Source organism: Indicator indicator, chromosome 3, assembly GCF_027791375.1.
Source record: "Indicator indicator isolate 239-I01 chromosome 3, UM_Iind_1.1, whole genome shotgun sequence".
NCBI classification, from domain to species: Eukaryota; Metazoa; Chordata; class Aves; order Piciformes; family Indicatoridae; genus Indicator; species Indicator indicator.
Genome location: NC_072012.1, coordinates 20,789,919 through 20,806,909, shown reverse-complemented (window position 1 = coordinate 20,806,909; position 16,991 = coordinate 20,789,919). Strand labels below are relative to the sequence as shown.

Sequence of the window (16,991 nt, the reverse complement as noted above, 5' to 3'; positions counted from 1 at the left end):
AAAAAATCCACTGCCTAGAAGACACGATTCTTTCATAACACTGAGTGCTCCCTTCACCCTAATATTATTTATGTTCCCACAGTACATCAAAGGTGTGCCATTTACTAACTAAAACTTAAGTAGAGATGGAGCAGTTTTCCCAGGATTAAGCTTTTAGTGTCTCTGTGGGATGGAGTAGTGTCCATGAACTGTATCCTTCCATCTATTCTATGTTGCCTTTGCTAGAGCCACAGCACACTTTCCAGTCATCAGTTCTTCCCACAAAATTGAGGCATTCTTTTGGTGTTCTTCATTTCCGTTAAGCAAAACTTCCTCAATTCCTGTAGAAAAGGCCAACTGATACCTTTAATACATAAATATTACTGATAAGATAAATAATAAGGCTTCAAAGAGTTCACACAATTCAAAAGGGAGATTAAGAGTTCATCCCTCTGTTCTGCACACTTCTCCTTCCCCACTACACTTAGGCACAGACCTCTTGGTTAGCTCCAGCAAAGAGCCTGAGGTTTCCAAGATCTTTCAGAGCCCTACATATTTCTTTTTTTTGCCCCACCTTGAAACTGCAGTAGTGTAGTTCACTGTCCAAACATAAAGGAAGTATACAAGAAATAGGAACAAGACCATTTTAATAAAAGGATACCTGCAGTTAAAGTCTTACATAATACTTCAACCTAACATTGCTCCATGTAGTAGGTACCTATTTTCACAGCATGTTTAATTTTGAGCAGAAAAGCATAAGCATACTTCTTTATGCTTCTCTATGCCTAAATTATCATCCTCAATGCTTTTACTTCCATACTGATCCATAATCCTTCCTGTGAGGAGTACACAAGAGAAATGGAGCTTCAGAATACAATTCTGCATCCACTAAGAGCTAAACACAGGTCATGTGGAAGCTGTTTAGGGGAATTACTGTTACTCTTCTGAAAGCACATGCTTATCAGTTCAATCTGGATGGGTCACTTTTTGACAAAATGTATTTTCATTGTAGTCTGAAAGGTCTCAAGGAGACACTTTCTAAAGAAAATCTCTTAAGGAGGAAGGCAATAGTCCAAGAGACTGCAGTGAGGCTGAAAAGTCATTTTGCAAGCAATCCAAAATTAATGTTAATTATTGTTTGTACCAAGAAGCTTTACAAATGTTTAACTCCCAAGGAACAAAATTTTTTGCTGTGACTTATTCTAGAACACACAGCAAGTGCATGGCAAAACTCAGAAACAGATTATCTTCAGCCCCAGTCTACTAATACAAAATATTTATTGCAGCAGAACTGTGGGAGAGCCTGCTATTATTCATGAAACAGGTCATCAGAGCCAAGAGAAAAAAAGAGGTTATAACACATAAACTCCAAAAATGCAGATCCAGTTTTGCTGAACAATTAGACTTTCTAAAACATACCCAAGCTCATTTATCTGGGTATTGAAATTATATTTTATTTAGCAGAACAGTTCAACACATTGATACTTTCAGTGGAAGGTTTCCATCAATCCAGGGGTGTTGATTCTTGCAGCCTTCCTCTAGCAGTTTAACTTTATTCAATGCACTTTATAAATGGAGTTAATAGAGGATTCAGAGTAAAAGTAAAATGAAACTTTTGTCTAGCTTAAGAGAAACTTAAAGGCCCTCTTCTGTGGCCTAAACCCCACATAAAATCTTTCCAAAAGGGTGCAGTATAGATGACCCTTTGTGGTTGGGTGAATTCTACTCTCTAGGACAAATCCTTGTCTTGCTGTTTCTGACTCATCTTTTGGCAGTGTGTATCTATTTAAAAAATATAATTTAAAAAAAAGGTTAAAATAGCTGCTTATGCGCAAAATACTAAACAGAATAATGAAATCTTTTCAGGGTTGGAAAAAAAGTCCATGTAGTAGATACATATTTTTGTCAAACTAATTGGGTGCTTAAACCTGACTACAACAGAAGACCATCTATAGCTTAAAACTTATTCACTTTTTTTAAAAAAGTAATATACCCTGATTGGATAATGTTAGCACTAATTGTGCTAAGAATTCTACGAAAACTTCATTACTTTCAATCACTATTTACTTTGTGATGACTTTAAGGTATTTTAAGCTGACTGAAGCTGGATCCCAACATATATATATATAAATATTCAGAGGTTAATTTTTTACTGTCACAGAATTACAGAATACATCTGGTTGGAAGAGACCTCGAACATCTTCCAGTCAAACCTTTGACCCAGTACTGAAGAGTCAACACTAATCCCTAACCACCAGGTACACCTGCTGCTTAAACACCTCCAGGGATGGTGACACCTCTACTGCCCTGGGCAGACCATTCCAATGTTTGAGAACGCTTTCAGTGAAGAAATATTTCCTAACATCCAACCTAAACCTCCCCTGGTGCAGCTTGCTACCATTTCCTCTCATCCTGTTCCTTGCCATCAAGGGGATGAGGCTCGCCCCCTCCTCACCCCAACGTCCCTTCAGGTAGTTGTAGAGAGTCAATGAAGCTAGGGAAGAAATTTTGATCAATTAATGCGGTACAGCACTGTGTTATGCAGCTATGTAATATAGCCACGACTGTACAAAAGAGTCTCTAGTCCCCATCCTGCATCTCCATTGTAATTGTAGCCAGCTACAACTGGAGAACTCCATAAATTTCAATTCAGCTGATGATGATTTTGCCCAACCAGTTCAAGAACGTGTGACATTCAGAATATAACCACATGGATTTGCTTGTGGGGTAAAAGAGATTACCTCTCTGGGCGAAATTTGTGCTTGTGTGGTCTCTGAAGATCCCAGCGCTGACACTCCTTGCCTGACTCAGTGTGATCCATTGGCCCTCTGTAGCTCTCTCCATTGCAGGTCATGCATTCAACTAGGGGGGAAAAAAAAGTACTAGCCGTTTATTATTCTGATGACTCACAACACACACACACAGACACATTAAATTATATCCCTGCTGTTATAAATTCAAACCAACCTAGAGAGGTATATAAAAGTGCTATCTTTTAGTGAGGTTGGTATGGGAAATGCCCTTTGGGATAGAATTGCATCTCTTTCTTAAATCTAATCCAGATGCTCAAATTTGTTCTCACTTAACAAGACACTTATGGTTTTCAAGCAGGTAGGTGCGAGCTGCTAGAGACATTCACATTCCTAGCAGATTTTTAACCTTACCTATGGTTAGCAGCAGAGAGACACAGATGCCTAAGGAAGAAGTATTTCTTAGAGGTGATATTCTCTAATTATACAACATTTGTTGTTCTAAATCACTCCATGTCATATTATAGTAACATCTCATCCAGAATAATGGCTGAAATTTCACACAGTACAGTCTGTCTCTTTAAATTCTCAGCACTTTCAGCCACATATGATACTGTTTCTTTTCCATACTAATTCTTTTTGGCAGCTTAAACCATGATATATTTTCATCCCTGTTTTGGGAAAGTAGGGGGTGGAGGGAGAGTGGGTAGAAGCTACCAAAGGGATTTAAAAATCACTGTTAAAAAAATGTGCTTCATAATGTAGAATAAGAAGTCTTAAAATATAAAATATATTCACCATAATTAACTATAGATGTATTTCTCAAGTGTCCCCTAATTAGAGCAATAGTAGGAAGGATCACTTAGTAAATACTAATTCATGCAATTAGAGACTTCAGTCAAAACATCCAATACCAAAGTCTTTATCCTGCAGTGAGCTCCAGGTCTTATCCCATTTGAAGTTCACTTCAATTGATCTTTAAATGTTAGCTTTTAATAGACTTTCAAGCTCCTTGTAAATAATTCTCTTCCTCCACCTTCTGCTCCCTCCCTTCTTCTTCCTTTTCTTCCCCTTTCACTGCATAGCTATTGTACGTAGCACATTAGCAGGAAAATTAAAGGCATCCTATCCCAAGAATTTTTAAGAGTTGATTGACTGGAACTAAATTGGCTAATTAGCAAGAAATAAGAGCTTCATTTGGAAGTTAATTGAACTTAGAAGTCAACAAATACAAGGGTGTCAATGAAGTGTCTTCCAAATTCTGTGACTTGAAAGTCGAATGGCATTAGATTTATAAAAAGTTCTACTTATTTACAGTAGTTGTTTGAAAAACAAAACGCTTTCTTTGACTGAGCTTTTGAGGTGTGATTCAGTATCTGTATTTTCATCAAAAAGAAGTTAATTTTACTGTGGAATGGTACTGGCTGATTTTATCATGTAGTAATACTAAAATTGCTCATGAACTAGACAAGAAAAAAAGTACCAGATTTGTGCAATCAGCACAACTTCATTTTTTCCAGCTCCTCCATGACCAGGAAAATATCTGCTGAGCCTGAAATCTTGTTCACATCTTCCAGAGTACTGTTACATAACAAGATGTCTCTTGCACTCACAACTGCTTTTCTTGGTACGTGGGCTGTTCTTGCTAAGAAATCACCTATGCTTTCTCCAAAGTCTATCAGCAAGTGTCACTGAAACTATTGGAAGTTCTGAGCACCTGCTGTCAGCAGAGAAAAGACAACTTTACATGTGAGCTGTTCTGCATTACCTTGTGAGCAGAGAGGAATATCACAGACTTCATGACGTGTCTCTGGACTGGTGGTGAAACACCAGGGCCCTCCTTCTTCCCCTCGGGGGTTTCGGCAGTAGTTTTCTCGCAGGTCTTTACCCCGATAGCTCGAAGGCAAAAAGCTAGTTTTAAAATGACAATCATTACAGTATAAGAGCATGCAAACCTTGGTGTTAATCATACTATTTTTCTTCACAAACAGTTAGAAGCAACCACATTTCTGCTTCCTTCTCCCTCCACCCTGGTTAGACAAATGCACACACCCAAATTATCTCTCCATTCACAAATACACATCTTCAGTAAGGATTACTCAATCAATGTCCTAAATCTGGGACAATCTGTCTAGCCCATAGCTTGCTCTGGCAAGTTTTACTCCTGTCCCTTGGGTGTCCAGAGCCAACTATCTGCTGCACAGCCAGAGGCAGCAGCACACTCCCTACCAGCCCTCACTGTGCTGTCCTTCACAAACTATGACTACTCACACAAATAATGGAAGGCTCTTGGACAAGATGGAAAAACGGATTGGGTGCACAGGGGGACAGTTCACTGGGTTCTTAGCCATGTCAAACCTGCCTATTCTATACATGTTCTGCACATATAGGAGACCCAGCTAGGCTTAGTGTGCACCTACTGCATTAAACCCACAAGCAGAAAAATCTATGCCCATGCCTGGTCAGGCAGTAGCAAGAACTGAGCATCAGGACTGTGTGAGTGTGACCAAGCTGTGTGACACACCATGGTGAGAGGCTTTCACTCTCTTAAACCATGTACTGCTTTGCACTTCAACTTTAGAAGTTTCCCTAGATCCCACTTTAGCTATCTCGCTTAGTTGAAGTTAATGTTCTGCCCCAAACCCCACTGTTGTCACCTTAGGGTCTGCTACTTACAGACCCACTCATCATTGCTGTTGTACACATTAGGTTATCTAACAGCAACCTAGCTGACCTTAAACTGTGCTCTCTCTCTCTCATTATATTTTCTACCTTTTCCTGTAACGCAGTATTAAGTAATAATACCCTGTAGGATTTTTTCCTTAGATTAGGAATTCTCAGTCCAATGCTAAACACTTTGTTTTTCTGTAGTGATTTTATAGAAATGTGAGCTACTAGTCTATTGTTTTGGGTTTTTTTGCCTGACTGATATTCAGTACGAGACTTTGCTGCTTATATTTAGTCCATCAAATACAAACTCCCCAGGGTCAAGGTTTTGTGTTCTTAGCTGTCTGTGAAACTATGTGCTTACCTCTAGAGAAACCCACACATACACATTAACACAGAGATATGTATGTCTATAGGTCTATATATATATTTATACATAAAAGTAATAGTAGTGATTTCCCCCCACAAACCAGGGAATAGCTAATCCCATAGAAGCCGTTTCTGTTAAATACCACTGCAAGAGCTCATGACCACACTCAGGCTGAACATGGCAGGCAAAACTTAGTGGCATTTCAATGCTAGTTTCATTGCAGTGGTGCTTAAAGACTAACTAAACCCCTAAATTTAATAAAATAAAAATCACATCAAATGTTGTAAATGAATACCTGGAAAAATGTATAGGAGGTCATGTGGAACTTGTAATTCTACTCAATAAAATTAGTTTTGGAGCTTTCTAAGGTCTGTTTCATTCTTTTAACTGAAGTATTTTCAAATTCTAGTGGAAACATCACAAGAAAAGTACGCCTTTTACTCTGAAAATTCCTAATATTTTAATTGGGGAATTGAGTTTTGTTTTGTATCATTTTTTTTCTGTTGTATTTTGTTTGGTTGGTTTGTTTTGGTCGGGGTTATTTTCTTCACCAAGGGAATTTAAAGTTATATATATTCTACAGAGAAAAGAAAAGGAATAAAATTTTGTCTAATTTCTTTTAGAAGACTGTAGACACTTGCAGCTTAGAAAACTAAACAAAGCCTTTGGGACAGTATTTGTACACAGACACTGATTTAATTTATATATAAAAGCAGAAGAGAAATGCACGCTTTCTACTGTCCTGGGCAAATTCTATGCTACAAATGAATAAATTAAAAAAAAAAAAAAAGAGAGAGAGAAAGAGAGAGAAATAAATATAAAATTTTGACATGTGGCATTTTAATAATATTTTACTCAATTTAATGAATCTTTGAACTAACTGAAGTGGAAAATACCTCTGTTAATCACATTATGCTTCTAGTCAACGTAAGGCGGAGGCACTACTTCAAAGTGTTGTTCTTATTTTTGGTGCTTGAAGAGAATATTTTTTTATCCCTGTAAAATTGTTACTGTTGTTTTTCCTCTGCAAGCTTGTAATATAAACCTTTCCATTTCTTTTTAGATAAAGACAGGCCTGGGCAAAATTTTCTGTTGGAACCTTGCAACCTGTGCATACATTAAAGTAGTTTGTCAGTGCATATTAGAATATTTAATTTTCCTACTGGAAAATCTTTCTTAAAAATCACAGGCATTAAAAATATAGGGAAAAGGCATTTCAAATTATGTCATATACGCAGCCTTAAAAAAAAAAAAAACACCCTATAAAATCTAAATGAATATCACTAAAAACTGAAGCTGGGTCAGATATAGAAATGGTTTCAACAGGTACTGAAGTAGCATTCTTGAGAGAGGAAAACGAGAGATGCCTTGAAGAGCCATCCATAAATGAAGACAGAGCCACTCAAACTGTGTGCTGATTTAGTTCAAATATTAGGTAAAAGGAAAAAAAAGAAAAATTCAGAATTTGAATCCAATAAGAATAATTGTAGAAACAGGTTCAGCCACAGCAAAAGTTATGGGAACTAGCAAAAAGCCTGTGTAGTACTCATCTCTTCTATGACCATTTCTCTCTGAACACTTTTTGCATTGTTTTTATGCACTTAGATAAAAAAAATATTAAAAGTGAAAAAAAAAAAAAGAAAGGAAAAGGTAGTCTTGTAATCTATACCAGTATGGAAAAAAAAATAATGGAAACCTGGTTTCAGCTGGGAGTCTCCAGGTTCTGCCATAACACAAATAAATAAAAATATAATTTGTTAAATCAAAGCACAAGTTTAAAGTCTGAAGTTATTTCAATTCTGTCTAGAAGGATAATAAAAAATTAGTAAAGTACATTTCTCCCTTGAATATGAAAAAAGGGATTCATTTTCCAATGGGACTTTGTGATAATCAGATGTTGAGAAAAACTGACCTAAAAATCTAAGCCTTTCATACTAATAAGTTCCAAACACACCACTACTGTCTGCTTCTTCCCATCTCCTTCATGTCTGATGATGAAATCATATTTTCTGATGTTGAAAAACAAAATTAGCATGCAGCCACCTCATTTATCCAATGACCTTTTAAAAACTGAACTTATTGCACAAGACAGGAGAAAAGTCATTCTCATAAAATCCAGCATACAAGAGCAGCTGTCCAAATGTATTAGATAAAACTGTGTATGCTGTATATTAAAATGCAATTTAGTGATAATATATACCATGCAATCATTTTTCTTTCATTAATTATATAAAGTCATATGTATATTTTATAGAATAAATGCTCATTCATACTTAGGCTGTAATTACTGAGGATTCTTTCACTTCTAAAAGATGAAGATTGCATACTTCAAGGCGTTGAGTCTCAAGAGGTCATTGCTGTGGGAGCTGATGGTATTTATCATATGTTCACTATTAAGAATGAGTAGGGCTTCACACTGAAAATCAGACACACTACCATCTATATTACAAGCAGCCAAGTCCAGCCAAGTTCAAGCCTGAGGCTCAGTTTTATAACACATCATAAGAGCAGAGGATCCAAGAATCCTTTGCGTTTTAATGTTGTTCCAAGATATCATCTTGCACACGGGATAGATTTGGTCAAGACAGGAGTCAGCACTACATAGCCTAGTTCCTCAGTAGCTATCTCCAGACTGGCTGCCACTAAATCAAGTGTTGATTCTAGGACTCCAGAGGAAAGGGCAGCAATGTGGCTAGGAAGCTTATGGGTTTGGCTCTTAAGGGTTTATTACCCAAATGGCTAAAACCAATGCAAAAAAATTCAAAGATAAATGGTACAAAGAGTACACCAGTAGTTGTGATTGAATCTGTTTTTACCATTACTCTTATTGGCTTCAATCCTTGGCTTTTTCCTTAGCCAATATAGCTGCAATTAAGTCTACTCTCAGGGTTTAGATAAGGCCTCAGTTCCTCACTGTATCAGGTCTTAAACTGAAAAGTTAAGTTTCACAGCAGTTCCCTAATTCTTTAGTAATTGCTTGTATGATCTGAAGGAAAGGATTTCAGTAATCTCTTCACTCTTTGCCATGTATTTGTTTCCTGGTCTAAGTGCTTTATAGAGTTTAACATATTCTACAAATAATAGAGAATTAATAGTAACTATGCAAAAGATAGTAACAAGAATTAGATACTGATCAAATATGTAGGCTAATATTCCTCATATCCCTCGCTTCATAATATTTTTTTTTTAATTACCCATTTCCTGGGAGTTAATTACAAAACAGTGATAAACGTCCAGACTCCAAGCTGAAATTATGCAGATGTTTTGTTTCTGCCAGTAGCTAAGAGATCAAAAAGGATATAAAAAAACCCCAAACCAAAACCACCAAACAAAAAAAAAAGAACAACAACATAAACCCCAAAGCCTGACACAGGAAAGGAAGGGCTACAGACACACAGGCTGGCATTAGGAAAGACCTTTTTGGAGAAACTCTGAGAAGGTAAGGATTTTCTTGGGTCTGCAGAGAGGCATCTCTTTAGGGAAAAGCAAGAATACACTGAAGGGATTTGTTTGTCTAAGGTCAGTGTTCTCATAAATTCTTTGTCTGCTAATAAGTCAAAGTAGTTTGACTTAATGGAAGCTGTCTGGGCACTATTCCCATTGTCTCTGCTCCTGAACTCTTACCTGTGCTCATGGGGGATCATTGAATTCCAGGCTTGACACTGGATACCACTTTTGGTAACAGATATGGTTCCTTTGTAGTCTGCTCCTTTTCCAATGATGCAATTCCTGACATAGTCTATTGAAAGAAAAAAAGATGAAAATTAGAGGTTTGGTTAATGTAATTAAAATTAGAGATTATCATCAGTTTTCACATAAAAATTATATTTTAATAGCCTTTAAGTAATTAATTATTCAAAGCAATTTTTAATTGTCCACGTACTATTTTTTTTCAAAATATGGATTGCTAATTTCTCAAAGAAAACTACATGAAACCTAAAAATGTTTCTAAAATGTCTAATAGATCAGAAGTCCATGTCTGTGGACTTAATTCCCCCTTCTCATTAATGAAGTGAATAAAAGCAATATTAAGTCAGCAGTAGTAACTCATAGAGCTGAGCTTTTAAGCAGTAAACTAAAGTAGTGATTCAGTTTAGTGCATATGATGGCAGGCAAATATGCAGGTTGGAAAACAAAGCATGAATAAGTATGTAGGAGAGCTCATGTGGCAGTCAATCCAGGGTATTTGTAAATAAAACTGTTAGATACAGCTTCCAGAATGCCTAAAACAATCCCATACCCAGGATTCTCCTACAGCCAAAAATCACTGACTGACCTCAGCTTTTTTTTTTCCCTCCATAGCTGGAAAAACAAAATCAGTAAATAAATCAGTTACCCTTCTTTTCATACAGATCAAACGCATGGTCTTGCTTCTTTCTCACACCATTTGTCAAGCTGTTGAAGGATAACCAATGGCACCGTTTTGTAACTCTGTCATAAGCAAAGGCCCTGCAAAGAAAATCTGGATGAGAAAAAAAAAATCTCTGTGTGGTTTATAATAATGACACATGGCCTGCCAAGGAGCATGCAATGACATCAGATTTATTTTTACTGGGAAAGTCAGAGAAACAGTCCAAATTACTTTTTAAACCCACAACTGTGCTGACAAGAACAAAGAAACAAAGAAATTAAATTGATGTGGCCATTACATTAAATACAAGCTTGGTTGTTCACACTAATCTAAGAGTTCCCTTGTCATTAAAGATCTTTGTTTTAAAAGTGAGATAAATGTGACTGAGACAGCATTTGTGTCCCCAGTTGTGCTGCTTTCTGGAAGAAAAAATAAAAGACAACTAAAATATCTTCTTTGCAGTGCTTACAATATGCCTCTGAAATACTTAGTCCCTCACTCTGATGGCTTGAGGAAGATTCAAAGACAAGGAGTCTGTTTCTTGCCTAGAACAACAGAGTTGTTTATGAATAAGATTATTTTTCTTAATATCTAAACTGTGATAATGTAACTACAGCTTGTCCTTGCTTTGCTTTTGTTTTCTTTCTTTCTTTCTCTTATTTTTTAACTACTTTCAAAGGTAGACTACAATATTTGCTGAACTGAGTGGATTTTTGCAGGACAAGAAAGAGAAACAAAAATCAGATGAGTAAAAATACTTTCAATATTTTAAATGAAATGTGTAGATCTTTTTCTTCTTTCTCTTGAAAGATTCTTGAAGCATAGGTAAAGTATTTCAAAGTATGTTAAAAACATAACTGACTGCCTAAGTGGGAGGAATGGTTATTTCAATAAGAAAATAAGAGAAAAAAATAACCCCAACTACAAAAAACACAACCCTCAAAAAACCCTGAAAACATTTTTTCCCTTTAATTTCTCATTAGAAAAAAAAAAAAAAAATCACTGACATGATCCTATTGTCTCTAGCCTATCATGAAGTCTACATTTCACAGTCACAGAATATCAGGGTCTGGAAGAGACCTCCAGAGACTGAGTCCAAACGCCCTGCCAAAGCAGGATCACTTGGGGCGGGTCACACAGGAACACATCCAGATGTGTTTTGAAAGTCTCCAGAGAAGGAAACTTTCCTTTCATAAAGAAGTGTCTCCTCGTGTTGAGGTACTAAGTTCTGTGTTCCACCTTCTACCCATTGTTCCTTGTCCTATCACTGGGCACCACCACAAAGAGCCTGACACCTTCACCTTGACACCCACCCCTTAGATATTTATAGACATTGATAAGATCCCTTCTCAGCCTTCTCCTCTCAAGACCAACTAGCCCCAAGTCTCTCAGTCTTTCTTCACAGGAGAAATGTTCAAGTCCCCTAATGATCCTTGTGGCTCTCCGTTGGATTCTTTCCAGCTGGTCTCTGTCTCTCTTGAACTGAGGAGCCCAAAACTGGACACAATATTCCAGGTGTGGTCTCACCAGGGCAGAATAGAAGGGGAAAAGAACCTTCCTAGACCTGCTGGATACACTTTTCTTAATGCATCCAGGATGCCCTTGGCCCTCTTGGCTGCAAAGACACGTTGCTGTTCCATGGATAACCTCCTGTCCACTAGGACTCTAAGTTTCTCCATGAAGCTGCTTTCCAACAGGGTGGCCCCTACACTGTACTGGCACCTGGTGTTTTCCCTCCCCAGATGCAGAACTCTGCACTTGTCCTTCTGTCAGTAAACCCAAACCTTCTGATGTATTTTATTATGACATGAGAATGCATTTTAACACTACTTTATATTATCCAATACACACAGATTTCCTATACTTCATCCATACATTTTCTAAACTTCATCCTTGCCATATTCCTGAGTGCTGAATCCCTCAACTCAAAGTTCCTCCATCTTCATTTAATTCATCATACAAGTTTTTCTGTGTGAAATTTTCCTGGCTTCAGTTAAAAATATTACAAGATCCTATCCAACCTCCCCACTCCTCTCTCTTTCAAACATCCTCTTCATTATCGTTTCCATCACCAAACAGATTTTTCATCCAACTGCTCTCTCTACTCTGTTGACTCCAAATGTTTCCAACCTGCTAACCTTCATCCTTCTGCCCTTGCTCAGCCTTCTGTTCTCTCCTGGCTGATTCTCAAATATGAGCATATCCAAGTGCCTCTATCTCCATCTTCGCAAAAATATCCTTGACCTTTTCTGCCTTTCCAATTACATTCTTTTTTCCCCCTCCTCCCTTCTAAAGTGAGGATGCAGAATGCTTTGTTTACAAACATTTCTTTCAGCTTTTGCCTTTCAGTTGCCTTTTGGTTTCTTTCCAGTTTGGCTTCAGCCACTTCTGCACAAAAAAGTTTCTAACAATCTTTTCTTGGACACAAATCTGGAGGGTTTTTACACTTCCAAAGTCAACATATTAAAGTAAATTCTTGGACTGTCTTCTACTGATACTGCCGATCACAACAATTTCTGGTGTCACCATTTGTGCTGAGATAGTCATTAGATTTTCTGATCAGATACTGAAACCCTGTGGTCTGTATTAGAATCCTCTTCTGTGTAACTACTAAAACACTGCAGAAATGAAGTACATAGCAGAGGATAAGACAGGAATGGCTTTGCAGTTAAGGAAGTGACATGTCTGCAAAAATCATCTGTATAGCAAATAAAATAGTAACTGTATTACCTTTTCCTCATCCGTAAGAAATGTAGTGAGGAAAGCTGCAAGCATGACTGAAGGAAAACAGTGGGGGTAATGGACTGCAAATGATGGTGGAACAAGGGAATAAGAACGGCTTAGCAGCAGGTTAACAAAGCTGATAGAGGAGGCAGGAAAGAGAATTATTTAGAGTGATTTAGAGTTAATAACAGTCATTAAGTCAAAAAGGCAAGGTAAGAGCATCTAAGTAGGATGGGGGATTTTAGGAATAGTGTCATGAAGAAGAAAGAAGTCAAAGTAAAAATCTTCTAACTCAGTTGGAAATTACCCAGATCTATGCAGCAAGAGAAAAAACAGTCCACTCTGAGAAGTGACATATATTAGCTCCAACAAAATTGTTAGAGTTAAAAACATCAAATATTAAGGATTATCGAATATAATATTAAATATTTACTTGCAAGTGATACAGAAACTTACTAGTAAATTGAAGTTGTCTTTTTAATTTTTTTTTTCCTTCCAGAAATAAGGGGTTGCTGATCCTTTGTAAGTTTGTGGTACATGTAAGATGCTACTTTACCATTTCCTAGTAGAAAAGAAACCTGAGTCTCTTTCTGCCTGTGTACCTCACAGGGCACAGATCCAGGTGTTGCACCTTCCAGTGCCATTGTCCCAATTAGATTAAAAGGCATTTCTATTTTATTTGATCTTACTACTTAAACAAATAGAGTTTCCATCCAGAAATCAAACATCAGTGTCGTGACCCAATGGATGGAAGAGAACTGAATGGATGTGGAGTATCAGAATCAAGACGTGAAAATGCCAATCAACAAAGAAAAACCCAGGTTTGTTTTTCAAGTACTTAAAATGACACTTATGTTAACTTCTCTCCTTATTTTAGAATGCTCCCACAGCAGACAAACTAATTGGATTTAATTTAAGTTAGTAATAAATTTCACAGAATCATAGAATCAACCAGGTTGGAAGAGACCTCCAAGATCATCCAGTCCAACCCATCACCCAGCCTTATTTCACCCTATATCAAATTAAAGACTGGGGACCCTAGGAATAAAATGGAAGCATTGGTAATAACTGGTTCCTTTAAAAGGGAACACATGTCAAATATGTGTTTACAGTAACATCAAAGAACTGTGCACACTACAACAGGACTCATCTGGGGCCAGTTGGGAAACCACAAGAATGTTCCCAGATACAGCAAAGCCCTCCTGCTCTGCTCCATAGTGGTAGCACAGGCAAGACCTAACAACCTACATCTCTGCTACTAGTGTTCCTTTGATTAAAAAAATGTTGTTAGGGAAAACTGGGAATTCAGAGCATGTGTAGTCAGATTTGTAATTCTTTTTCATCTTCAGTGCAAAATAATTACATGACTGATTTCAAATATACTATCTGTGAGTAGGACTCTTCCCAGCTCTGTTCTCAAAGTCCCTCATGGCTCCTCTGTGTTGCTTTATTGACTGATTAGGCAAGGAAAATTTGCCCCTTAATAAATACAAGAGACACTGTCCCAGGAGAAAATAATTTCTTCACAAATGAGGAAGTTATAAACATTCAGAGAGATTGTAGATCATTGGTCATGTAAAATAGAATCAACAAATATATTAACTTCTTATTTTCAGCACATAAAACATACCATCCACAGCATCCACAACTAGCTTGAGACAATTTTCCTAAGCAGCTGTTGGAATAGAGAATTGTTGTTTGCTTGACATAATTCAGAACTTTTTAATACTGTGAAATCTAATTTTATACTACTCCATGCTGCAGACCCTCAGAACTCAAGGATCTATTGCTTCATTGAATACAACCTGATCCACTTGGCAATGATATCTGTGGAAGCTCTGCCAATAGGAAAAGGAGTAGCTTGTACCATGTGAAAAATATTAGTGTCTGGAAAATATTTCCTAACAGAACTAAGTAAACTCTGCTCCTTGTTTACATATATAAATAATCAAAGTACAAAAACAACACAAATATTATAACACTGGAATTAAAGGCTTAAACAAGGAGTAAATTACAGTCAAGGACCTTTTCTGCCAAGGAAGAGCTTTTGTTATCATATTTGGTCTAGCTTCCATTTGTAGCAGTTGTCAAAACATTTTTATGTGCCGACATCAGGCTCGTATTTAGTCCAGTACTTACCAGTACAGAAGTCATCCATCCTCTCCAAGATCCTCCTGCATTCATGTACTCTCATTTATTGCTAAAGGTCTAGACTAAGAGAGGCCAGGGGGATAATTTAAATCTAATACATGGGAAGAATAACAGTGATTTGTTCCAGAAAATAGTAGAGAATATGTACATGGCAGACAAGCAATTAGCTGTATGATGTGTTTCTAAGAGACAGCAGATGTTGAAGAATAGCTATCATATATTTGTAGTGATTGTGCAGCCCAGAAGGTTTGATTCCATTGTATCAGCTTCATAGTACTTGTCAGTGAACTTCAGCAGTGCATGTATCTGTGCTCCATGTGTGAGGTTCCCATTGACTTCAGCAGGAATAATGTGCAAAGAATGAAGAGAGAATATGGTCTGAAGTGGTGCTGAAATACTGCAGCTGTGATGTGTGACAATAACCATTTTATAAGAGACATAAAAATCTTAGAAATGTTCACTGAACACTACAGTCCAGTCATCCACATCTTAAGAAGTCCATTTTTTTCAGCTGTTATGGAAAAAATTACAGATTGGACAAGTTAAGACAGAACAGCTCAGATAAAGCTTCAGAAAAGACTTACACCCATTGCACAGGTAGAACAAGATCTTGGAAATCAGAGCAGTCTTTAGGATGTCCTCTGTACAAACTACCACTGGAGACACTTGCAGGGAGAACTTCAGTAAAAGGGTATTTTAGAGCTTTCATTAGGAAAAATAAAATAAAGATATATAACTTACTTGCAAGTAAATGAAAGGCCTTTGTTCCTGCTGCATCTCTTGGCACATTGCTCAGTGGTATTTAGCAGCTTGGTTTTTACTTCCAGTGTTTTGTTTACTTTAATAAGCATCAACTCTCCTGTTTTTTTGAAGTCATGAAGAGGATTTCTCCTTCTTCCTTTACCCTCTAAGAAAGAGGGGGTGGGGGGGATTAAAAAAAAAATAACACTGTAAAGTAAGCACTGAGATTAAATATGGCATTAGAAGTGAATAACATTTATTAGGAATTGTAGAAACATTGCTATGTAAAGCATAGAGAAATTAATAAAAATAAGGTACAAGCAGATACTTGAGAATATTTTATTATTTTGGATAGTCATCTCCATTCTTAAAACAGGAATGGTAGGAAGTATAGCAAAATTAATTTCAAATAAAAATTTGAATGCTAGAATTAATGCTAGAAAAGGGTGAAAGGAAAACGTTAACCTTTGTAATTTTTTTTTCAGAACCCTCAAATTATCTGAGATCTATATAAATATTTTCATGAAAAACTCAAGTAAAAAAAAAAAAACAAAGAGGAACAAAGGTCTGTACTGGATGGACAAAGTGTACATACAATCAGAAGGAAAAGGATATAAATGTTATAGAGCATCACAATGTGACTGTGATAAACTGACCTTAAAACAGCAAACTTTCTATCACAATTTGTGAAAGTGGAACCTGAAAGTGACACAGAATAACCATTTCTTCTCCTTCTGCTACAGTGAAGACTTAGTGTGAGTCTAGTGTCCAGCTTAGATGTGACTTAATTAGAATTGTTAGCCTACAGAAAAGAAGATGAGGGGAGGCAGAGACCATGGCACAGAAACAGCCTGCATTGCTGCAGATTTCTGAAATAAAGGAGCACGCTGATCAGGTTTCCATGTCTCTGTTGAAAGGCCCGGAGGAAAGACTGCAAAATGAGGCATAGAAGATAGGCTAGAGATGTTTGAAAAAAGCACAAGAGGAAAAATCTTTGATTTTTGCAGGAGAAACACACAATTTTCCAAATATGCATGTATATTTTGATTTTTTTTCTCCATAGAAACCAATTTGACAACATAGATTGACAATGAGGGTAGAAGAGCATCTTTAGAGAGTGATTCTTGTTTTTCTGAGAGACTAATAACTTAGGAAGCACAAATTGTCCTTTGGATCTATTTATCCTGTTTCACTCACTGATTCCAGATGAACATTTTGGATTAGATGGCTAATCCAGGTAAAGTTAAGTGAATGAATC

General features: G+C 36.9%; 1 protein-coding gene across 1 annotated transcript in view; it reads right to left on the bottom strand.

Annotated features, from left to right (window-relative positions):
* Window positions 1–16,991, bottom strand: part of HGF (hepatocyte growth factor) — a 51,003-nt gene that overhangs the window by 27,326 nt on the left and 6,686 nt on the right. Inside the window, exons 2-6 of the mRNA XM_054399776.1 lie at window positions 15,734–15,899; window positions 10,103–10,215; window positions 9,391–9,505; window positions 4,498–4,640; window positions 2,721–2,841 (exon numbers count right to left, since the gene is read on the bottom strand). Coding sequence (XP_054255751.1) covers window positions 2,721–2,841; window positions 4,498–4,640; window positions 9,391–9,505; window positions 10,103–10,215; window positions 15,734–15,899 — 658 coding nt within the window. The remainder of the gene's footprint in view (window positions 1–2,720; window positions 2,842–4,497; window positions 4,641–9,390; window positions 9,506–10,102; window positions 10,216–15,733; window positions 15,900–16,991) is intronic.